This window comes from Notolepis coatsorum (genome assembly GCF_963971535.1).
Source record: "Notolepis coatsorum genome assembly, chromosome: 2".
In the NCBI taxonomy this organism is placed as follows: domain Eukaryota; kingdom Metazoa; phylum Chordata; class Actinopteri; order Aulopiformes; family Paralepididae; genus Notolepis; species Notolepis coatsorum.
Genome location: NC_140166.1, coordinates 144385426 through 144410642, shown reverse-complemented (window position 1 = coordinate 144410642; position 25217 = coordinate 144385426). Strand labels below are relative to the sequence as shown.

Sequence of the window (25217 nt, the reverse complement as noted above, 5' to 3'; positions counted from 1 at the left end):
ATTCGGCCGATAGCGGTGCGACTCTGAGGCCTAATCCAGTCTTCGTGCGAAAGAATATCCGGAGCTTTTTTCGCTCCAGGGATATTGTGGTTCAGGCGTTCGTCCACCTCCTCACGCTAGTGAGTTGGAGGCGGGCCTTCACCTGTCGTGTCCTGTCCGTGCACTGGGGGTTTACCTCAGTCTGACTCGGGCTCTCAGGGCTTCCGTTCAACTGTTTGTTTGTTACGGTGGCCCTCGCGCGGGTGAGGCGCTGTCCACCTGTTAGGGGGGGCCTCGGTGGAGGACATTTGTGCTGCGGCCTTCTGGTCCTCCCCGGGTCCCTTCGTTAAGTTTTACCTCGTGGACTGGGGGTTCTGTCTCCCAGGCGGTTCTGAGGTCTGGGACCTCTCCTGCGTCCCACCATTTGGTGGGCTAGCAGGGGTGTGTGGGTGTGTGCCACGGAGTGCTGTATCACACGTGGTCCTCCCTGTGCTGTGCGTTTTCAGGGGTGCCTGAACTCCCTGGCTGGGGCTTACAGGCCCTCAGGGGGTACACTTGTCGGGCCACACGTCTGCTCTGCCCCATATCTCATAATGGCGAGAGCGAGACGCGATTGCCAGTATGATAATATAACGAAAGGTTATCCTATAACCTAGTTATATGAATACTGGCTGAGCGTCTCGCTCTTAGCGCCCTGAGGTCCCTTGGATGGTTTTTCCGTGTATGGAAATCATTCTGAGGAAGGTGGAGTGTGACCATGTCCAGCGTCATATAGGAGGACGCAGGGACGTGGCCTGGTCACGTGCATGTGAGTGCATTTGTTTGTTTCGTGAGCACATTAGGTGCTGGGAGATAAGAGTTATCTCATAATGGCGAGAGCGAGACGGTCAGCCAGTATTCATATAACTAGGTTATAGGATAACCTTTTGTTATCTTTGGAACACGTTGCTCATTACATGGCTGGTATCTGCATCTTCATCACTGGTCTTTAGTTTCAGATGATACCACTATATTTTAAAGCTGTATCCTCTTTCTCTTTAAACATCTCTCCCGCTGCCGCCTCTGAACCTAGTGATGTTGGTCTCAGAGGGTTAAAGTATATTTCCTGGTGGCTTGACAGGTGGGAACGATTTAGCAACCTGTCAGTTGTGATGATTCATTCCTCCACAGAAGCTTCAGATATTGATTGAAGATGTGTGTTTTTAGTTGATGGCAGAAATGTATGGTTTTAGCTGTCCTGACTGTGATGGTTTCAGCTGTCCTGACTGTGATGGTTTCAGCTGTCCTGACTGTGGTGGTTTCAGCTGTCCTGACTGTGGTGGTTTCAGCTGTCTGTCCTGACTGTGATGGTTTCAGCTGTCTGTCCTGACTGATGGTTTCAGCTGTCTGTCCTGACTGTGATGGTTTCAGCTGTCTGTCCTGACTGTGATGGTTTCAGCTGTCTGTCCTGACTGTGATGGTTTCAGCTGTCCTGACTGTGATGGTTTCAGTTGTCCTGGCTGTGGTGGTTTCAGCTGTCCTGACTGTGGTGGTTTCAGCTGTCCTTACTGTGATGGTTTCAGCTGTCCTGACTGTGATGGTTTCATCTGACTGTCCTGACTGATGGTTTCAGCTGTCCTGACTGTGATGGTTTCAGCTGACCTGACTGTAATGGTTTCAGCTGTCTGTCCTGACTGTGATGGTTTCATCTGTCCTGACTGTGATGGTTTCAGCTGTCCTGACTGATGGTTTCAGCTGTCCTGACTGTGATGGTTTCAGCTGTCCTGACTGTGATGGTTTCAGCTGTCCTGACTGTGATGGTTTCAGCTGTCCTGACTGTGGTGGTTTCAGCTGTCCTGACTGTGATGGTTTCAGCTGTCCTGGCTGTGGTGGTTTCAGCTGTCTGTCCTGACTGTAATGGTTTCAGCTGTCCTGACTGTGATGGTTTCAGCTGTCCTGACTGTGATGGTTTCAGCTGTCCTGACTGTGATGGTTTCAGCTGTCCTGACTGTGATGGTTTCAGCTGTCTGACTGTGATGGTTTCAGCTGTCCTGACTGTGATGGTTTCAGCTGTCCTGACTGTGATGGTTTCAGCTGTCTGTCCTGACTGTGATGGTTTCAGCTGTCTGTCCTGACTGTGATGGTTTCAGCTGTCTGTCCTGACTGTGATGGTTTCAGCTGTCCTAACTGTGATGGTTTCAGCTGTCTGTCCTGACTGTGATGGTTTCAGCTGTCCTGACTGTGATGGTTTCAGCTGTCCTGACTGTGATGGTTTCAACTGTCTGACTGTGATGGTTTCAGCTGTCTGACTGTGATGGTTTCAGCTGTCCTGACTGTGATGGTTTCAGCTGTCTGACTGTGATGGTTTCAGCTGTCCTGACTGTGATGGTTTCAGCTGTCTGACTGTGATGGTTTCAGCTGTCCTGACTGTGATGGTTTCAGCTGTACTGACTGTGATGGTTTCAGCTGTCTGACTGTGATGGTTTCAGTTGTCTGACTGTGATGGTTTCAGCTGTCCTGACTGTGATGGTTTCAGCTGTCTGACTGTGATGGTTTCAGCTTTCCTGACTGTGATGGTTTCAGCTGTCCTGACTGTGATGGTTTCAGCTGTCTGTCCTGACTATGATGGTGTCAGCTGTCTGTCCTGACTGTGATGGTTTCAGCTGTCCTGACTGTGATGGTTTCAGCTGTCCTGACTGTGATGGTTTCAGTTGTCTGTCCTGACTGTGATGGTTTCAGCTGTCTGTCCAGACTGTGATGGTTTCAGCTCTCCTGACCCACAGCTCTGACTAGTTAGTCACAAACTGATGCAAAGTCCACAGCGCTCCAGTCTGTACAGGCGCTGAAATAACCACTACCTTGTGTGCAGTGTGGCGAGCACGACCTCCATGACCCCGTGTGCAGCGTGGCGAGCTTTGCGTTCGTTTTGTGGCCAACTATCCAAAGCTGTGACGGACATTTATCGGCTGATGACAGTGATTGTTTATTTAACGCTCATCGCTCCGATGAGCAGAACCGGGCAGATGTGAACAAGCAGGGATTATTTCTCTGTCGAGCTGTGCAGGTTTTGTTTGGGTATTCGTATAACAGCATTGAAGTTATACTGCTGGCCAGTGTGACTTACTGCCATAGTGTCTTTATACCTGTATCACTGTACATATTAATACTACCAGTATGACTTACTACCATAGTGTCTTTATACCTGTATCACTGTACATATTAATACTACCAGTATGCCTTACTACCATAGTGTCTTTATACCTGTATCACTGTATATTAATACTACCAGTATGACTTACTACCATAGTGTCTTTATACCTGTATCACTGTACATATTAATACTACCAGTATGACTTACTACCATAGTGTCTTTATACCTGTATCACTGTACATATTAATACTACAACTCTGTACATACACATCTGATTTGCACTATTACTCAGTAGTACTCATTTGTATATTTTATACCCAGTTTAATCACCTGTACATTGTATATTACTACTGCACTTTACTGCTACATTTGCACTCTGGTTGGATGCCAACCCTCTTTTGGTGGTACTGTACTTGTGCTGCATGATGGCAATACATTTGAATGGAATCTAATATAATCCAAAAAAAATAATAAAATGGACTGCAGAAACAGAAGGAAATACTTTAATTAATTAATGTATTTATTTATTGTCTACAGTGTTTTCATTTGTTATCATCACTATCAGTACAAAATTGGATCACTGTACCAATTGTGCTTGTATCGATATAGGTAAATACCGGTTATCGGCAGGGGTTTAAAGAGTACCCAGTAAAAGTACTAAAAAGTTAAAGTTAAGTTTAAAGTGCATCATGGTTTATTATGGTTCATGTGCTGAGTCGTTTTCATGCCGTTATAGGATTCAAACACCCGTACAAATGTAACAATCTGAAATTAAGGCTTTTTTCTTTCTTATTCCTGACAACTGCTGCCTTTTTGCACATGCAAGTGTTCTACACAACAGTAGCATCCGATGCCATTTGCTCCATTACAAGAAAGTGTCATCGTATAGACCTGTTCGCTGTACCCGTCAGACTCGGTGTGTGCGCGCATCACCGGAGCAGAAAGGAGCGTAATCCTGGTCAGAACAACGGGGCAGACTACCAATATATTTGCATTTGTTAGCCATGCTAGCGATCTAAACATTCATTCCATGCCAAAGCTAGATATGTAAAAGGTGAAAGACTCACACTCATAGCCATGCTGATTTGGCTAAATGTTTTCGTTTGAAACAACTTTTAATCAGGGGAGTGCATTGGTTTCTCCCGGTCGTATTCTTTTAGCGCAGCAGCTCGCGCAGGTCCGAGGAACTTAGTCACGTGACTCAGTTGGTATTGCTGATTGGCTCAAACACGGTATGTTTGTAAACAGCGAACAGGTCTATCTCCAAAAAGCCCTCTCACAGTGAACACACCTGGCCTCAAATCAAGGCTTGGTTAATCAACTAAATCAACATCACCTGCATCAATTACCTCCTGACAAACAAGACGTGTCCAGTTACTCTTTTGAGGTTTGAAATGTATAGAGCGCTGAATTATTGTGACACATGAATAATGAAATATATTAGACAAACCAGACACAGCCTACAAACCTGCTCAAAGTATTTACAATAACATTTACAATAAAAAGATGAAGGTCCCTCTTCTTCACAAGGTGTTGTGGTATTTCCAAAGACGTGTCGTGGGAGACGGACAGTAGGCAAAAGAATACACTTTTGTATCTTTTTGGAGCAATAGTATAGTTTCTATCCCCTGGTAGGTTCCTGCATCTTCCTCAAGCTCTCTTGTTTCATATGATACACTATCTTCACTTTATCTTTAACCATCTCTCCCGCTGCCGCCTCTGAACCTAGTGGGAGCATGTCTAGGTTGCCCGGGTCCTATGTTCCCCGGGTCCTATGTTCCCCGGTAGCGATAGATAGTCAGACCACCAGCCCTGATTCCAAACTCTAACCTTAACCGACTTCGAAAGAGGGCCTACGCATAACCAGTTCAAAACAAGGCGGGCATTAATAATTAATAAAATAATAAAATTCAATACAATTTTCAATCAATCAATCAATCAATCGGGGAACATAGGACCCGGGGAACATAGGGAGGGCTTGACATTAACACCGGCCACCGGCCAAATGCTGGTAGAATTCGGCTGTGGCCGGTAACTCTTGGATTAGTTTTGGACCAACCAACTATCAAAACGTACACGGGCCGCGGTCTCACGTTGACTGAGTCGTTTGTGTTGTGTCGCTGTGTGTCAGACTCTGGAGGCACCCGCCCACCTCTACCTCTACCTCTGATTGGCTTACCATGACATTTTACTCAACCTCAGCCAATCGCGCGCTGCCCACTTTAACCAAGGAAGGACAGAATGCCTCTCGGCGCAGAGATCTGTCTGGTGAAAAAAAAGCTTCAATCATAGTAACGCGCCACATTTTTTGGCAGTAACGGTAACAGCATTAATAAGATTGGAAGAGTAATCCGTTAGATTACTCGTTACTGAAAAAACTAACGCTGTTAGTAACGCCGTTATTTATAGCGCCGTTACTCCCATCACTGGTCACAATGTAATTATTCTCCTTACAGATCGAGAACCTGCACTCGTACCAAGCCACGCTCTTTCCATCGCCGAGACGATAGTCATCGTTGCAGAGAGAGAGAGAGGGAGAAGGAGGGAGAGAGAGAGAGAGAGAGAGAGAGAGAGAGAGAGAGAGAGAGAGAGAGAGAGAGAGAGAGAGAGAGGGAGAGAGAGAGATGAGGAGGGAGGGAGAGAGAGAGAGAGAGAGAGAGAGAGAGAGAGAGAGAGAGAGAGAGAGAGAGAGAGAGAGAGAGAGAGAGAGAGAGAGAGAGAATTCACAATGTCACAATATAATTATTCTCCTTACAGATCGAGGACACAGAGACAGAGAGCCTCGTTTCTCATCGCCACATTATGTTAATTAATGAATTTTCAATGTTTACTGTTCGGTGGGAAATCTGCATAACTGAACCGCTTAGTCAGACACTCCCTGGTCCCCCCGGGGGTCGGGTTCTATTGGACACGCATGACCAAGAGACACACGTGGAACATAATTTCTAATCCCTCCTGTTCTTATGCCACAGCCCGAGACAGTGTCTCAGGAGGTAGAGTCTGGTAATCAGAAGGTTAGGGTTAGACAGTGTCTCAGGAGGTAGAGCGGTCGTCTGGTAATCAGAAGGTTAGGGTTAGACAGTGTCTCAGGAGGTAGAGTCGTCTGGTAATCAGAAGGTTAGGGTTAGACAGTGTCTCAGGAGGTAGAGAGGTCGTCTGGTAATCAGAAGGTTAGGGTTAGACAGTGTCTCAGGAGGTAGAGCGGTCGTCTGGTAATCAGAAGGTTAGGGTTAGACAGTGTCTCAGGAGGTAGAGTCTGGTAATCAGAAGGTTAGGGTTAGACAGTGTCTCAGGAGGTAGAGCGGTCGTCTGGTAATCAGAAGGTTAGGGTTAGACAGTGTCTCAGGAGGTAGAGCGGTCGTCTGGTAATCAGAAGGTTAGGGTTAGACAGTGTCTCAGGAGGTAGAGCGGTCGTCTGGTAATCAGAAGGTTAGGGTTAGACAGTGTCTCAGGAGGTAGAGTCGTCTGGTAATCAGAAGGTTAGGCTTAGACAGTGTCTCAGGAGGTAGAGTCTGGTAATCAGAAGGTTAGGGTTAGACAGTGTCTCAGGAGGTAGAGCGGTCGTCTGGTAATCAGAAGGTTAGGGTTAGACAGTGTCTCAGGAGGTAGAGAGGTCATCTGGTAATCAGAAGGTTAGGGTTAGACAGTGTCTCAGGAGGTAGAGTCGTCTGGTAATCAGAAGGTTAGGGTTAGACAGTGTCTCAGGAGGTAGAGCAGGTCGTCTGGTAATCAGAAGGTTCCCGGTTCGATTCCCACTTCTCCCGGGCAGCATGTTGAAGTGTCCTTGAGCAAGACACTTAACCCCTAACTGCTCCCAACGAGCAGGTCGGCACCTTGCACGGTTGCCTCCACCGTCGGTGTGTGAATGTGTGAGTGAACGGGTCAAATGTCAGGAACAAAATTGTAAAGCGCTTTGGATCAAAGAGATTATATAAATGCAGCCATTTACCATTTTACTATCTAAGCGTTCAAAACGCCCGTCTTGTGTTTCATCCTATTAGAGCTATTCGAATAATAAACAAAGCTAGTTACCTTAAATCGACAAATCCATTATTCATAAAGTCCTGCACATAAATATTTGTAGATATGGTGTACATAGAAACCTTGAAAATCGTGCTAAGAGTAAAAGCCTACCAGTTTGTATTCAATGTCTCTTTCAACCAAGAGAAGGAAAGTATAATTTAAGAGGGTTATGTATTCTTAAAACATGTAAGAACTAATGTAAAAGCTAGATGTGTTTCAATTTTGGAAGTTAAATTATGGAATAGCCTTAGTGACGGGTTGAAGTTGTGTACTTCTCAGAGGAGATTTAAAAAAGCCTTAAAGGATCAAATAATTCAGGAGTACAGTTTTGAGTAAAACATCACACAGACACAAAAAAAATTCTTGCAGCATATTTAAAGTTTTTTTTTAATTTATTTTTTGAACAAATGTTTTTTATTTTCCCTTTTTTAACATAAAACTAGACAAACAATACAGTAACAGTAAAAATCAATGATAAATCACAGGACAATGACATAAATAATAATAACAATAATGACAGTCCAGTAATTAAATAAAAATAAATGTAGATTAAAAGACATAAAAATTATAAATACAATACAATACATGTGCTCTTGCTCGCTCTTCCTCGCTCTTTCCTTCCCCTTCCCTCCCCCTCCACCCCCCCCCCCCCCTCAGGACCCCCTCTTGGACTATACATCCCCTATTCCATTTAACATCAGAAATTACAAGTTCATATACTTCCCTTTATCTTCTCCACCACAGCTAGCCAGATTGCTATGCTGGCTTCATTAACACCTCAAATTCGTGCAGTAGATATCTCTAGATAAATCACATCGAGATAGGTAAGAACCCACACCTTCCGGCACATTTTATCCGGTTTGAATCCATCGTGACGCTATCAACTTTTTGGCAGCCGTAAGACCGGACAAAATTTGTCTTTTTACATGTACAGAGGTTGATAACTGAGAAATGTCATTCAACAACTAAACAGAAGGCAGTATAGGTATGGTCAGAGATAAAAATTCTGATAATTGAGTGGTTACTTTTTCCCAGAATATCTTAACAGGAGGGCATTCCCACATATGTACATACGTTTTTTTTTCTTATATTAAAATATATTTAGTTTTTAAGAATTTGTAAAGGATAGGCAAAAATAAGCATGTGCTTCAGCCTATTCCTTTTTTTCGGTCTTTGATTTTGGATTTTGTGTGTGAGCTTGCCTTGTAATAATGTACATTTGTGATTTATTTCTTTTTTCTTTTTGTCCACACAGGTGTGTTTTTGATTTGTCTAAACTTCATTCATTCATTCATCCTGCATCTCTGTGACTGTGACTCTCCGTCTCCCGCTTCTTCCTCCGGCAGAGATCTCGGGTGTGAGCACCACGGGCTGCCAGCAGGGGGGATGTCTGACCTGCTCGGACTACAACGGCTGCCTGTCCTGCAAGCCGCGCTTGTTTATGCACCTGGAGAGGATCGGCATGAAGCAGATCGGCGTCTGCATGACCTCCTGCCCCCCTGGCTACTACGGCACGCGCTCGCCGGACAGGAACACCTGCACAAGTAAGCAGGGGTGTAAAGTACTCGAGTAATTGTACTTCGTTACAATACTTAAGTACTGTTTTTGGGGATTTGAACTTTACTCAAGTATTATTAGGTTTGTATACTTGTACTTTTACTCAATTACATTTCAGAGGAAAAAAAACATACTTTTTACTCCTTACATTTAAAATGCAGACCTACAAAGTACAAAGTACAAATCTCGCAGGTCCAACCATTTTAATTAGTATATTTGTTTCTCTGGCCGAACTAACGTTAACGTTATTAATCCTGCGGCCGCACTTTGCGCCCCCAAAAGTGTCCTTTTTAGTTTTCATTTTTGACGACTGCATACTTTTTTTGCAAACCAGAACAACATACTTTATACTTATAGCACATGCATGAGCCTGGTCTCTTTTGAAAGACGACATTCTGAAGTTTCTGATTCCAGAAGAAAATTCTATTTGAGTGCTAACGTAATAGAGTAACATAGGTCTGAACTTGAGTTGTAGAAAAACGTGTTACTCAAGTTTTTCTGTAGTAGTTATTAGTCCAGGTAGTATTTCCCATAGCCTGAAGCCGTATGTAGTCCGAATTTCATAAAGATCCATTCAGAAATGAGTGATTAGGAGTGATTTTGGTAAACTGTGTACAAAAGAAAAACTGAGTTTTCTCATAGACTTCAATTAATTCGGCTGTTTTTCTCTTCCTGTTTTCGCTCGTTAGTTTTTCACCAGATCCCTGATTCATACATCCCCAGGTTATCATTGGAAAGCCACACTCATTGGCTACAACCCTCCATAATCATTTTCGAGATCGGATCTAGATTGACGGAACTAGACCCCCAAGAGTCTGGAGTGGTATTTTGCGCAATACCGTGTACTTTGCACAAGCCTCAAATACCGGCATGTAACTCGAGAACCACTGAGCAGATTTTGTCGGATTTTGTCGCTATCGACAGGCAACAAATAAGCCTTCAATTCGATATATTGTATTACAAAATATGCACACCCGAGCCACTAGGGGTTGCCAAAGTGCCGGTGGGCAAATCGTCCTAAAAACGTCCCACATAGTGGACGTTGCATGTTAAGAGGTGGAATGTGGTCCAGTTATGCTGCTCTGATTAAAGGTTATGTTAAAGTGGTATGTGGTCCAGTTATGCTGTTCTGATTAAAGGTCACATGCTCTCTCTCTCTCTCTCTCTCTCTCTCTCTCTCTCTCTCTGTCTCCCCCCTCTCTCTCTCCCTCCCTCTCTCTCTCTCTCTGTCTCCCCCCTCTCTTTCTCCTTCTCCCTCTCGCTCTCTCTTTCTCCCTCCCCTCTCTATCTCTCTCTCTCTCTCTCTCTCTCTCTCTCTCTCTCTCTCTCTGTCTTCCCCCATCTCTCTCTCCCCCCTCTCTCTCTCTCTCTCCCCCTCTCTCCCTCTCTCCCCCCTATCTCTCTCTCTCCCCCCCCTCTCTCTCTCTCTCTCCCTCCCTCCCCCCTCTCTCTCTCCCCCCTATCTCTCTCTCTCCTCCTTCCCTCCCTCCCCCCCTCTCTCTCCCCCCCTCTCTCTCTCCCTCCTTCCCTCCCTCCCCCCCTCTCTCTCTCTCTCTCTCTCTATCTCTCCCTCTCTCTCTCAGAATGCAGGTCAGAGTGTGACTCCTGCTTCAATAAGAACTTCTGCACGCGCTGCCGGACGGGCTTCTACCTCCACCTGGGGAAGTGCCAGGAGAGCTGTCCTGCTGGGCTGGTCCGGAGCGACGCCCAGAGGGAGTGTGTCTCCAGTGAGTCCTTCTAGAGCCCACTGCTCCTTATTCGTCCGGTGGCTTAGCAAAATTATGTGGACGTGCCGGATAAAAGCACCAAATTTTTACCATGTGTTCCCCATCATGCATTGTTAGAGTGTTCGACACATTTGTACCACATGCACAAACCTGCTTGATTATTGCCCCAAATAGCATGCACGTTGGACAAAGTGGGTATGGCTGGAAAGAAGAGGCTTGTGGGTACCTATAAAACCAATGTTCACTCTGATATATTCATGTGAACGGCCAAGAGACCTTTTGGAAGATGAGCATGGCAGTTTCTTCTAGGCGAAAATGTAACATCATTTTGAATCATTGCCTATTAAAACCCCCTTCCAAACAGTTGGGCTTAATGAAAATGGTACCAATGGAAAGCTTAGCTTCTCTAGTTTACAGGGATACCAATACCTTTGTGTTCGCTCAAATATTGAGCGAAATAGGACCAAGATATTTATTAATTGGCAGAACCTTGATTTTACATGGCGTTCATCTTGAAATCCATCATGATGACGTGGCCCCTACCCCAAAATGAAAGCTATGATGATGGGGAACACGTGGGAAAAATTTGGTGCTTTTGGTGTGTGTCTCTTGCTGCAGACCTGTATATTGATCTGGAGTGTCTGTGTGTCTCGCTGCAGACCTGTGTATTGATCCGGAGTGTGTGTGTCTCTTGCTGCAGACCTGTATATTGATCCGGAGTGTGTGTGTCTCTCGGTGCAGACCTGTATATTAGGGATGTCCGATATTATCTGCTGATATTGGCATTCAAATGTAATATCGGAAGTTATCGGTATCGGTTTAAAAAAAAATCATAAAAATCTTTTTTTTACATTTATTTAACCTTTATTTACCCAGGCAAGCAAGTAAGAACAAATTCTTATTTTATTTATTGTGAAAAGTATGCATAATGTTGTGTTTTTTGGGGGGGAAACTCTATATCGGTATCGGTTGATATCGGTATCGGAAATTATTAAGAGTTGGATAATATCGTTATATCGGATATCGGTAAAAAAAAAGCCAATATCGAACATCCCTACTGTATATTGATCCGGAGAGTGTGTGTCTCTCTCTGTGCAGTGTGCCCTGCGGAGTGCGAGGCGTGTGGGAACGGCGGCGACGTGTGCACACGGTGCCGACCGGGCCTGTACCTCCTCAAGCCACCACGTCTGCCCCCCCGAGGAGTACGAGCCCAACGACAAGCTCATGGAGTGCACCCCCCAAGGTGAGAGAGAGAGAGAGAGAGAGAGAGAGAGAGAGAGAGAGAGAGAGAGAGAGAGAGAGAGAGAGAGAGAGAGAGAGAGAGAGAGAGAGAGAGAGACCCTTATATGAGACCTGTTTTACAGAGAGATTATAGGCTATATAGTTAGTTGGAGGGGGGGCTATAGTTAGTTGGACTTTCAAAGCACAACATTTTGCCAGTGTATTATGGATATGGATTTCCTTGCCTATATTACTACCTACTATACTAACATGTCTCTACTCCTATGCACTCAACACTGCAGCACCCACGTTTCAACACTATTTGATGAACATTGTTACTCAGCTGAAAATAGTTGTACCCTTCCTGCTGACTTGTCGTACAGAACTTGTAAGTCGCTTTGGATAAAAGCGTTCAGCTAAATGACAAAATGTAAAAAATGGATGGTATAAACAAGCTGAACAACCTGCTTTCATTTATTTTACAAATATAGAATGATGATAGTGTAAACTACTAATGAGTCGGTCGCAGTCAACCAGCACCTGCTAACGGGTCTGACCCTTTAGCTCAGCTGGTTAGTGTAAACTACAGTCAACCAGCACCTGCTAACCTCTGACCCTTTAGCTCAGCTGGTTAGTGTGAACTACAGTCAACCAGCACCTGCTAACAGGTCTGACCCTTTAGCTCAGCTGGTTAGTGTAAACTACAGTCAACCAGCACCTGCTAACCTCTGACCCTTTAGCTCAGCTGGTTAGTGTAAACTACAGTCAACCAGCACCTGCTAACCTCTGACCCTTTAGCTCAGCTGGTTAGTGTAAACTACAGTCAACCAGCACCTGCTAACAGGTCTGACCCTTTAGCTCAGCTGGTTAGTGTAAACTACAGTCAACCAGCACCTGCTAACCTCTGACCCTTTAGCTCAGCTGGTTAGTGTAAACTACAGTCAACCAGCACCTGCTAACAGGTCTGACCCTTTAGCTCAGCTGGTTAGTGTAAACTACAGTGAACCAGCACCTGCTAACCTCTGACCCTTTAGCTCAGCTGGTTAGTGTAAACTACAGTCAACCAGCACCTGCTAACAGGTCTGACCCTTTAGCTCAGCTGGTTAGTGTAAACTACAGTCAACCAGCACCTGCTAACCTCTGACCCTTTAGCTCAGCTGGTTAGTGTAAACTACAGTCAACCAGCACCTGCTAACGGGTCTGACCCTTTAGCTCAGCTGGTTAGTGTAAACTACAGTCAACCAGCACCTGCTAACAGATCGGACCCTTTAGCTCAGCTGGTTAGTGTAAACTACAGTCAACCAGCACCTGCTAGCAGGTCGGACCCTTTAGCTCAGCTGGTTAGTGTAAACTACAGTCAACCAGCACCTGCTAACCTCTGACCCTTTAGCTCAGCTGGTTAGTGCGGCCGCCTGTGGATCCTATGGCCCCAGGTTAAAATCCACTCTGTTACGATAGCGAGTAAACTGTGAGGTTGTGCGACAGAGAGTTTCTCAGGCAAACGACGACACGAAGAGACGACGCAGACTTCTGGGAGAGCGGTGGGTTTGAGAGAGCTTCACTCCAGACCAGGCTCCCCGCGCAGCGGTCGTCACACGTGGGACAGAAATAAGTGAAAGGTCATCTCGACGCGTAAACTTCCAGGGTCGTCCTGACCTTGAACTCGTATAACCCCCCTTTGACCTGTCAATCAAAACCTAGCGGAAGAGAGAGGCCATCAGTGCGAATGCTTATCAATAAACAGAGAGCCAGAAAGGAACTGTCTGACACATTGAGGCCGGCAGACCTTTGAACAGATATAGTCATTACATATACAGAGCACTACAGATATAACTAGCCTCTGCTTAACCCTTCACTCCCCCTGACCAGAGACACCCTGGTCACACATTATTCCTACAGCATAACATGTACAATTATTAGACTCTAGCCACCCAGACAACTGCCTCTTTGCACTGCTGCGGTCAGGCAAGTGCTACCGGAGTCTCGTGGCCGGTACAGAGAGACTCAGAAGGAGCTTCTGTCCCCACAGGCCATCAGGATGGTCAATGACAATGACCCTATGTAACATTAACCCATCCATCTGTTTTCCTTTTGTTTTCCTTTTGTTTTCCTTTTACACACAACACTGGGAAACTAAGCACCGGGATTACAGACCTTTAATCATGACGTCCTTTTAGCAGAGTTCCTGAGAGTGAATCAGTGCGGGCGGGCGGGCGGGAGAGAGAGAGAGAGAGAGAGAGAGAGAGAGAGAGAGAGAGAGAGAGAGAGAGAGAGAGAGAGAGAGAGAGAGAGAGAGAGAGAGAGGCAGAGACAGAGAGAGAGAGAGAGGCAGAGACAGAGAGCGTGTGTCCAGTAATGGGAAGGTCTTGCACAAGCAGTGTTATTGTTTTTATTGTGTTTGATGGCTTAGATTGGCTATTTAGCTTGAAACAGAGCCTGTAAACAAACACAGCTGGTTCCAACACTATTGGATATGTGGTCAACGAGCACACAGGATAACGTACGGTTATGTCTATGACCATAGTTATATGAGTGTAGTGACGCTCTGCGTCATACTGTAATACTCTTCCATATCAGTATTAGCACTGAATACATTTTCACATGCACCTTTACACACCTCATCTGCCTGGCCACACCCCCATCCGTTCCTCTACATAAGCAGGGGTGTGGCCATACTAACAGCTCCTTCCCAAGTCTTTCACCACAAAGGCAAGACCACGGGGACCGTACGTTATAGTATCGTGTAGCTCCGTCATACTGTAATACAGGAGCTGAGCAGAGCGGGAGCTCGACAAATGTACCCACTGAGGTCCCCCACAACCATCAGACCCGGGGAGGACCCGAGCCCCCAGACCCCCCTAATGGAGGACGGGAGGATATCGGATCCGACTGTGCGAAGAGGAGTTTAGCAACTCAAACGCACAGGGTGAGCAGACCGTGGGACTTACCTTCCACAGAAGAACCCACGACTACACAAACGCGCAACCCACATGCCACTAGGGAACGAACGGGAAGAAACAAAACCCCTGTTACAACCCCTAATATCACGGGGGGTCAAGGCCGTAGCAGCGGAGCGTGAAGGAGGACCCAGCCCCAGGAAGGGACTGGACCCCCCCGGAAAAGGGGGCCTGGTGAAGCCAACGACGCCGTAGCATCGAGACCCCACCAGGCGGTCACTAGTGACACCACCCCCCACATCGCCAGCGTATTCGGACAGGGCCCATCCAAGAGCAGGCCCTTCCCCCCTACAGCACGCCGCCCCGAAGCACTCAAGAGGCTACACCCACAGCGGGACCAGGCAGCGCACCGGGGAGACAACCCCCAAAAGAGGTCGATCCCTCAATCCAGGCAACAGGCCACTCGACCTGAGCCTGGAGCACTGCGGACTAGACAGGCGCCAAAGGGGTCTGCTGAAACAGCACCCCGGCGGAAGGGGCGTATGCTGGCATGCTGTGCACCATGTCGCAGCCTCCACAAAAAAAACTTGACTCTCTAGAGGGGCCGAGGCAGAGAAGGCTGACATGATTGGTGAAAGGTGCGGGGGCACACTCACAGGTAGACGGGGCCAAACCCGGCCTACCCCGAGAGTTGACTCCGCTACCAACATACCAGGGAACCAACCACCCCCTTGGTTCTAACATGAGGCGGTTGTTCCTATAACCCCCCAAGAAAAAACTCCAAAACACAACTGCGGGTATACACTGGCTATACAGCAGTACAAGTTTTTCAGTTTTCAAGAAGGGGTTAACCCAGGCCAACAGGTCGACGAAAACAATTTCGAACCCGGCGGACCGGGACATACACAGGGATGCCAGAGGAGTTCTACAAGAACCACCTCAACAGCCGCCTCCCAGCCCTGCCAAGCAGGAGAAGGACCAGGCTCCTTCAGTACGGCGCAAGGTACAACACAACATGGACCAAGCAACAGTGAGGGATAACACGTAGTAACATAACCACGAACATCTCCATAACGTCAAACCCTGCAACGCCCGGACCGACCCGGCATTTTCCCCCCGAAAAAGCACAAGTCCCTCAGGGTACCAGAACAGCAGATCTGTGCCCCGGCGGACAACGGGTTAACTGACCTGGTCCGGTGCGACCAGAACCAGTCCTGTGCCCTAATCACGCCGCCATCCCCAGTTCCAGGAGGGGGGTAGGTACACGTGTTGATCCAAAACATTATAGAGGGCGCCACCCAGACGGTCAGAACACAAAGCACCGCGCCCGGTGGCCCATCCCAAGGGCGTGAGACCCCTCTACCAATGCTTTGATCTATTCTGTTAACATCCCCCAGAGATGAACGAGAATTCGTCGAGACAAGCCCAGTACACTGGCGCTCGGAAGAGACAAACTCCATCCCAGTTGCCCCATAAAAACGCTGTTTCAATGATGAGTAACCAAGGCGCGCAAGCCCATGCATGGTTCCTATCAGAAGCACCCAGGGCCAGCACTATGTACACGTCGAGACCCAAAACATATCAATGGACATTCTAACAAGAACCCAGATACCGTTCCTCCAAGCCGCCTGGGAGAACGACAAGAAGCCGCTTTTTTCACAGAAAAAAAATACGGACATGGGTCCCATACGACGCGGCTGAGGGAAAACAACACCCGTCAACCTGCTTCATAAAAGAGGGGACGGGGAGTGACATACCCTATGGCGGGGGGAATCCCATGACTCAACCGACCATTACAGGCGAGGAGTCAGGGAACTCCCTAAACAACACCCCGTCAACCTGCTCCACAAAAGAGGGGACGGGGAACCCCCAGAGAGACTTCCCACGTGAGCAATAAATTGAAAAGACATATGCAACGTTGAGCTATGTAACAATTGGACTAGGACTCTCTGAGGAGGAGGCTCTGAAACTCTTAGGAAGCTCCCTCACTGAGAGGGAGACTCTGAACTCACCGAGGAGGCTCTGAAACTCCCTGAGGAGGAGGCTCTGAAACTCCCTGAGCAGGAGGCTCTGACCCAATATACACACTACTAGTAGGGAGCAGAGCAGAAGAACAAATCGTCTCTACTGCATTGCATCACCTACCAAGCTCAATACACATACAACAGAGCAGAACTTCTTTTTAAGTTCTACTCACCTTGACAATCTGAGGAGGAGGCTCTGAAACTCTGAGGAGGCTCCCTCACTGAGAGGGAGGTTCTGAAACTCACAGAGGAGGCTCTGAAACTCCCTGAGGAGGAGACTCTGAAACTCCCTGTAACAGAGGTCCACAACATGGAGCCTGAAAATAACTCACGAAAGTCTCACAACCAATAGAAACGCTCCCAGTGACGTACTCTATGGCGGGGGGAATTCCATGGCCCACCGCCCAATATGGCGTGGGACCAGGAAACTCCCCCCCCCCCCCTCCCTACCCTGTGACGCGCTGATCCAGCAATGTGACAGGAAGCCCGAAGGACAGGAGGTCCAACCCCCTGACCAATCAGAAAAAGGGGAGGGAGGTTTTACCAGTTCACCCCCTCATGACCCCTCACCCCTGATACGATGCAATGACAAAGCAGAGCCATGAGCCACCAGTCATAGCGTGCTACATGAAGCGTTAACAGCTTCACATAGACTCATACAGTACATTCAATAATACTTCTCTACTTTTACTTAAGTAGAATTTGAATGGACGACTTTTTTTTTTACCGTTTACCAGAGTACTTATTTATCTGGGTATTTTTTACTTGTACTTTATTATGCCATTAATAAAGAAATATGCTATTTGTAACTGAGGGGTACAATTCCCTGACTGTATTGATAAGTATGGTATCATTAAACCACTACCGCTTTATGTACTTTAATTACTGGCCATACAGTACATGATATATAAATATGATGAACACTTCCCACAATGAATCGGTTCCACACAAAGTGGTAATTAAGTATTTATTGCAGCAAAAGGTACATAATATACTTCTCTATTTTACTTTGGATGCGCTTATAAGGCAAAGGAATGTGCGTAGGCAAATCAATAATGAATGTCCATTCTCTGGTTACGCAGGAGGTAATTATACAACCTGAATCTTAGGGAATTATATCTATGGTACACTAGTAATATATAGCGGGAGATACTGGAAGGGTCCCCCCGGTTGTAAGCCAGCAGGGGTAGAGGATCTGTCGGTAGTAGAGAGTCTGGTCAACGATGACTAAGGAGACTCCAAGTACAGGAGACGGTGCAATAGTCTCTTGATCCACAGACGAATACAGCTGTTCTCCGTAGACTGTAGCTCCACAGTGAAGAAAGCTAGCCGGCCTCAGGCTCTCTGAGGCGCAGACTCGACGTGGCTCCTCACAGGGTAAATCCCACACATGTAGGCGTCGGCGATTCTCCGCTCCATAAATCACAGGACCAAAACAAATATAATCCAGCCGCAAAGGGCTATGTAGTCGTCGGGTAGATTAATCCAGTGTACATGTCCACACGGTTCTCGTCTAGGTCTCCTCGGGTGAAAGCGCCATGAAAGCAGCCCAGCCTGGATAAGCACTCTAGCTGGTACGAGGAAGCGTTGGTGATGCTGGTCACTGTAGAACTTTAGCCGCACGATACACTATACACAAATAGACTATTACTGACTTAATAGAAATATGTCGCACTCGACGGTATAGCGCCAAACTCTGACAATTCAGTTATTAATTCGCACGCGGTCTCAATGCTCTTATTTGGGGCCAAACAGGCCATACTTCACCGCACGGAGTATCGTGGGTGAGGCTTCAACTTATTGGGTAACTCTACTTCTGTATTCACCTGCGCCATATTTATATGCACGGCGAACAATCTAGTGCCAACCTCATTTCTGTCTCGTATCCCTGGGCAAGGCCGGGCATGTACAGACATGTCTTGACGGTGGCCTTGAACCTGACTCTGGAGGCATGGCCCTGGCGCCTGTGGACCGCTGTCCAATAGGAGAATGAAATATTATGGTCTGTACTAGGCTAAAGGGATATTCCGTGTATATGTACAAGGAATATACAAGGGATATCAAACGATATACAAATACTATGCAATATATATCAATCAATAAATATATATATTCGGTTTAATCTGATCCTTTGTAACAGCCGCCTCCTAATTAGTCCCACCTAATTAGCTAAGCAGAGACAGATTAACCGCACTGTCCACTACTCAATGTCTGTTGTGAGGGGTCGGGCAGTTCACAAAGTCATGGGGTCATGGTCGTCATCGATAGTATCGGGGAGCCTTGGCAGTTCTATTAGCCTCGCCACGGGTCGGGTGTAGATCCGTCCTTGGACGAGCACTTCGGCTGCTCGGACCTTTCCGTCGGCACCGGTGATCACTTTGCTTACGCGGCCAGCCGGCCACATAGCTCGGGGTAGTGACTGGTCGATAATCATGACGACTGTTCCTTCTGTCAAATTGTCTCTCTCTTTCACCCATTTCTGGCGGGTCTGTAGAGACGGTAGATAGTGGAGTAGGAAGCTGTTCCAAAACTTGTCAGCCAATACTTGACTGTACCTCCACATTCTTCGGCCGTTCGCTTCTTCAGGCCTGTACATTGTCTGTGGTAGCGCGGGGTCCAGCCGCCCCATCAAGAGTGTGTTGGGGGTGACTGGGTCGACATCTGCTACATCACTTGAGACGTAACCGAGGGGCTTTGAGTTCAATACTCCCTCGATCTCCGTGAGGACTGTCATTAGGACTTCTTCCGCCACGGTCTGGGCCCCAAGCACGGCGTACAGGGCTGTCTTTATTGAACGTACTTCTCGTTCCCAAGTTCCACCGAAGTGAGGTGCGTTCGGGGGATTAAACTGGAAGTCAATCTGGGATGGAGCGAGGTGGGTCTTAAGTTCTGGGCCCATAGCTTGGAAGCTCTCTCTCAGCTCTCTTTCTCCGCCTTTGAAGTTTGTCCCGTGATCAGACAATAATATAGACGGTTTGCCTTTCCGCGATGTGAATCTTCGGAAGGCCATAAGGAATGAGTCTGTGCTCATGGTTGGAAGGAGTTCTATATGCATCGCTCGGGTGGTCATGCATTTGAATACAATACCCCACCGCTTCTCGGTTCCTCTTCCTTTCTTTATATACAGCGGGCCGAAACAGTCCATACCGGTGGAGTGAAAAGGCTTGTCGCCGAGTCGGAGGCGACAGGGAGGTAGGTCAGCCATCCGGGGTATACTGGGCTGCGCTCGCCACTTACGACAGTCTAGACAGGTTCGCTGGAAGCGCCGCACTGCTTCTCTCCCTTGCAGTATCCAATAACGACGTCTGATCTCCGCGAAGACTCTCTCTGCCCCGGCGTGATGCACATCCTCGTCGTATTTCTTTATGATCAGCTCTGTGACCTTGTGTCGGCTGTTTAAGACTATCGGGTACTTGACATCATCCGGTAAGTCTGGAGCTCTCCACAGACGACCACCCACTCTGATGAGACCATGGGCGTCGCTCTCGGGGGTTAGGTGGAGCAGTCTGCTGTCTGATGGGACGGGCTTTGCTCCCTGTAGACAGTCTAGCTCATCGGGGAACGAGTCTCTCTGGGCTCGTTGTAGTAGAAGAAGTTCTGCTTCTTCGTAGTCAGCTGCTGTAATGTCAGTAGTGAGCTGAACCTCTGGGTGGTGCCACAGGAATGTCTTTAGCTGCGCACTCTCTAGGGTGAGGCAATCGTCTATGTCGGGGTCTGTGGAGACGAGTGTGTTCAATCCACAGAACATAGATTTCTTGTTTTCGGCCTCCTCTTTACTCGCTTCCCGTGGGGTGGGTGTAGGCCACTCTTCTTCCGGGAGCTTGAGGAACTCTGGCCCGTCACTGTATAGGTTGTGACGGGTGAGGTCATCCAGGGACATTCCCCGGGTGATGACGTCAGCTGGGTTGTGTTTTGTGTCCACATACCTCCAGCTTGCTACTTCTGTTAAATCTTGAATCTCTGTGACTCTGACTCCCACGAAGACCTTGTATCTGCACGAATCAGACCGGATCCATGTGAGTACTGTCGTGGAGTCTGACCACAAGATTGTTCTTTGCACCGGAATGGTGAGTTCACGTTGGATTAATGTGGCGAGTTGCGCTCCTGCTAGGGCTGCGCAGAGCTCTAGACGCGGGATAGATTGTTGCTTTCGTGGGGCTATTCTTGAGCGAGCCAGGATGAAAGCAGTATGTATTTCTCCTCCCTCCTCTCGGGCACGCAAGTAGGCCACCGAACCGTAGGCTACTTCGGAGGCGTCGCTGAAGACGTGCAGGTCCATCTGGCACGTCTCCGGCCTCACTGTGGGTGGGAAGTAGCTGCGGCGTATGTTGACACCTGGGAGTGAGCTGAGTTCCGTCTCCCACTCTCTCCATGTGGATGCAAGGTGTTCGGGTATGGGGTCGTCCCAGCCCTGGTCCTTGTCCCATAACGCTCTTACAATCATCTTTGCCCTGGTGGTGTAAGGTAGAATACATCCCAACGGGTCATATTGTCTGGCGAGTGTTCTGTATACACTCCGTCTGGTGGTCGGTAGTGCAGTCGACCTTCCCTGCTCCTTGGTCAGGGGTGTGTGTTTATAATGGAGCGAGTCTGTTTTGAAGCGCCAGACTAGTCCTAATGTCATTTCTTGGGCTTCTCCTGGGATGGTCGCCATCCAGGTCTCGCTGCTTGCTGCCTTGTCCTCGGGGGAGAGGCTGCGCAATACTTGCGTGTCGCTGCTGGCCCACTGCCTGAGATCAAAGCCGCCTTTGATCAGGGAGGCGCGGAGCTTGAGTAGAAGGGCCTCGGCTTCTTCTGGCGTCGAGACGCTTTGCAGACAGTTGTCCACGTAGAAACTATTTCCTACACTTTGTCGGACCTCTTCATCAGCTGCTGGGTCCTCTGCGACGTGTTTTTGCAGTGCAAACGTAGCACAGCATGGGCTGCATGTGGTTCCGAAAGGGAGGACTTCCCATTGATAGATGGCTGGTTGCTCATCCCCGATCCTCTCTCTCCATAGGAACCGCAGCAGGGGCTTGTCCTCCTCCACTAGTCTCACCTGCAGGAACATCCCTTTGATGTCGCCGCTGATGGCCACCTTGTCTTGGCGGAAACGTAGTAACACGCCTAGTAGAGAGGGGCCGAGTGTTGGGCCGGGCAAGAGCTCTTTATTCAGATTTTGTGATCCGATCTGGTAGCTGCAGTTGAACACAATACGATCCTTGCCGTTGTGGTGGACTTTGTGGTGCGGCACGTACCATGATTCGGTCGTCTGATCGGCCTCTTTAATGTCAATTTTCTTTATGTGTCCCGCTGTGATTAGCTTGTTAATCTCAGCGCGGTACACCGTCTCTTGAGCGGGGTCTCTGGCTAGGCGCCGCTCTGTGTTCAATAGATACCGCTCCGTCGCTTCTTTTGGGGCGTGGAAGGTAGGCATACCCTCTCGCCTCAGGAGTGGAGTTGCGTGTCTCATCACTCCGTTGACTTTGACTCTCTTTGTCCCCTGCTCGAGGAGGGCTATAGCGTAAATTTCTTCCTTGGAACGAATGTCTTTCTTTTCGTTCTTAAAGGGCATTGTCTCTAGTGTCCATAGCCTCTCGACATGCTGTAGGAGGGTGGTGTCTTCTTCTGTCACTCTGGAGTGGAGGCAGTTAGTGGCTGCTGTTCGGTTAAGAGACTTAGCGAGGGGGCCTTGTAATGTCCATCCTAGGCAGGTCTCGACTGCTGCAGGACAGCCTCTGGGCCCTGTGTGGACCCGGTCAATCGGGACGATGAGGTCTGCATGGTCGGAGCCTATCAGCAGGGTCGGGGTGGCACCGTCTATGAGCGGTATAGGTAGTTGACGCAGGTGCACATATTTATCCATCAGCTTGGCGATGGGGTAGGTGTACTGCGACAGGCCTATTTCTTGGCTGGTGAAAGCATTAGTAATCCTATACCGTCTCTCTGGCTGCCCGCTTGCTGCGATAGTGAAGGAGACATTCTCGCCCTTTATCGTCTTTAGATCTCTTCTTATTGTCCGAATCGTCATCTGGTTTTCGCTCCCCCGCAGCCCCAGCTGGGCCGCAGCGGACGCGAGAAGAAGGGTCTTCTCTGACCCGTCGTCAAGGACGGCGTAAGTGTCCATGACCTTATCCTGGTAACTCAGTGTTACGCGGACCACCTTTAAGAGCACCCGGGCGCCCCCGCTGCTGGCGGGGTCAATGTACATAACACTTGCCTTTGTGCTGCTTGAGGGTGCAGGCTTTCTTCTGTTACTGTCGTGTAGGACATCTAGGTGGGCTCCGTCACACCGACTACACCTCTTCTTTAAGCGGCAATCGGCTGCCATGTGACTGCGCGCACATCGGTAACAGCGTCGGTTGGACTTTATCCATTGACTCACCTCGTCGGCGGTCATCTTCTTGAATGTGTCACATTGTGACAACCAGTGTTCCTTTTCGCAGTACGGGCACACCATCTTCCACTTCTCTTTCATCGAGGGGGTACTGTGGTTCTTGCTGCTCGGTACTGATTCTGATTGGTGTATGACGGTCACCAATCTTCGGCCATCGTTTGCTCTCCTAGGTCCCTCTCTGGAGCTTGGGGTGCTCCGCATGAACGTATCCAACCGTAGGCTGTTGACTTCTCTCGCCAGGAAGTCGGCTAGGTCTAGGAGGGATGGCTCGGGACCGTTAGGATCACGGTGGTCTCTTTGCCGCCTGAAGCGCTCTTGTCGGGCGGGCGGAAGCTTCTCTAAAATCCTCTCGACATTAGAGTTTGCGTACAGTTCGTGCATACCCTTTTCTCTTTGCGCCCCCAGCATCCCTACCAGGGATTGTACCTTGATAGACAGGTCATCTAGTGAGCGATTGTCTGTGGCTGGGGGTAGGCGGTCAATATGCCTTATCTCTTGTATTACGTAGTCCCATATGCGTCCATATCTTTGGTCGAGTGCTGCTAGAGCCGCTGTGTATGGGGTAGTAGAGGTGGCATAGGCCAGCGCTATATTGTGCGCTCAGGGCACCTTGAGGTGCTTCAGTAGGATAGCATACTTGTACGGTTCATCAGCTACATCGGACATCATTGTCTCTAAGCACATTCGTAGCTCCGTGTACTGTGCTCTGTTCTCGTGGGTGAAGTCCGGAAACGTCGGTGTGCCAATGTATGATGCCATGGATGGCTGGCACATCGGTGAGCGTTGGAAGAGAGGCCTCCTAGGCGAGTCTCCTCTTACGCCTCTTGGTGGGCTGGTACCTGTTGGGTACCATGGCCCGCGTATCCAGGTGCTGTTCCTCGGGGCTGGTCGTGCGTCAAGCTCACCCGTGAATTGAGTCGGGGGTCTGTAGCGCAGAGCCGCGGGGGTAGAGCCTGGGCTGTACTGGACCTCCTGGTCCTGTGGAGTACTGTGCTGCTGTCGGGCTTGACTCTCCTCCTCTCCCTCTTCTTCTTCCTCTGGCAGGTCCTCTAGATCCTGTAGTCGTCTATTTAGCCTCTCCGCGGTGTAGACCGTTTCTTCCTTGTAGCTGGGTCTCACTTGGACCGGTCGGGGAAGGGGTTCGGAGGGGGGTATAGGCTCTCTCTGGTTGTCGGGCTCAGGGTCGCTTGATCGGGTAGGGGAGGGTGCCCTTGACCCTTGTCTTGACGAGGCCCTGGAACCCCGTGCGGAGGGAGGGGGTGTTGCCCTGGTGATCAGCTGCTCCATTATCTGCGCTTGTAATCGGTCGCGCTCGGCTTCGCGCTTGGTGAGAGCGAGGTCGCGCTCTGCTTCTCTTTGGGCACCGGCAGCGGCGCGCTGGGCTTCGGCGGCGGCGCGCTGGGCTTCGGCCCGGTCCCTTACCATATTCTCTTCCGTCTGAAGGCGTCTAATCTCTAGACGTATACGATCTTCGTCGCTCCGTTGCTGCGCCTGAAGGCGTTCTCTTTCCATGGAAGAATGTTCGCGCTCACTAAGCGTCTGTGCTTGGAGTCGATCGCGCTCTGTTGAGGCTGCTAGGCTGGCGAGGAATGCCTGTGCCAGCATCTTGTCCGCCTCGCTGGGGGAAGACGCTGGTTGAGGTGATCCGCTCCTGGCAGTACTCGTTGGAGATCTGTTCTCCTGTGGCGAGTCCTGGAGATCCATCTCCGGGGTGCTCTCCTCTTCTTGTAGCGGGTAGAGTTCCATCCCTGGAGAGCTGTCTTTATCCTGGAGCTCTCCGGGGACTACTTCTTCGGTCTTGGCGGGGGGTAAAGTCATGTCGGGTCCCTCCTGGTCCCTACCGTGAGCTTGGTCAGTTACGTTAGAACCCACTAGGGCCTCTATTGGCGGGGTAGCCTGGTCGATAGGGTCGGACATAATTTTACTATCTACTTTTTCCGCGTTTACCGTCTGTAGAAAGCTAGGTAGTATATTGGCAACGTAATCCTCTAAGTACTGAGGTGTCTGCCGTCTACGCTGCGGGCGATCTACTTTAGGAGAACCGTTTTGTGGAGTGTTCATCATAGGCCATGTCAATATTAATACCACTATATTAATATTACACTAGTTACCCTCCGGCTCGAAGGACCAATTGTAACTGAGGGGTACAATTCCCTGACTGTATTGATAAGTATGGTATCATTAAACCACTACCGCTTTATGTACTTTAATTACTGGCCATACAGTACATGATATATAAATATGATGAACACTTCCCACAATGAATCGGTTCCACACAAAGTG

At 48.6% G+C, this 25217-nt stretch overlaps 1 protein-coding gene across 1 annotated transcript in view; it reads left to right on the top strand.

Annotated features, from left to right (window-relative positions):
- Positions 1–25217, top strand: part of rspo3 (R-spondin 3) — a gene marked incomplete at its 3' end in the record, with an annotated part of 98618 nt that overhangs the window by 55765 nt on the left and 17636 nt on the right. Inside the window, 4 exon segments of the mRNA XM_084308334.1 lie at positions 8479–8676; positions 10273–10416; positions 11515–11593; positions 11595–11659. Of these exon segments, the coding sequence (XP_084164460.1) occupies positions 8479–8676; positions 10273–10416; positions 11515–11593; positions 11595–11659 (486 nt within the window).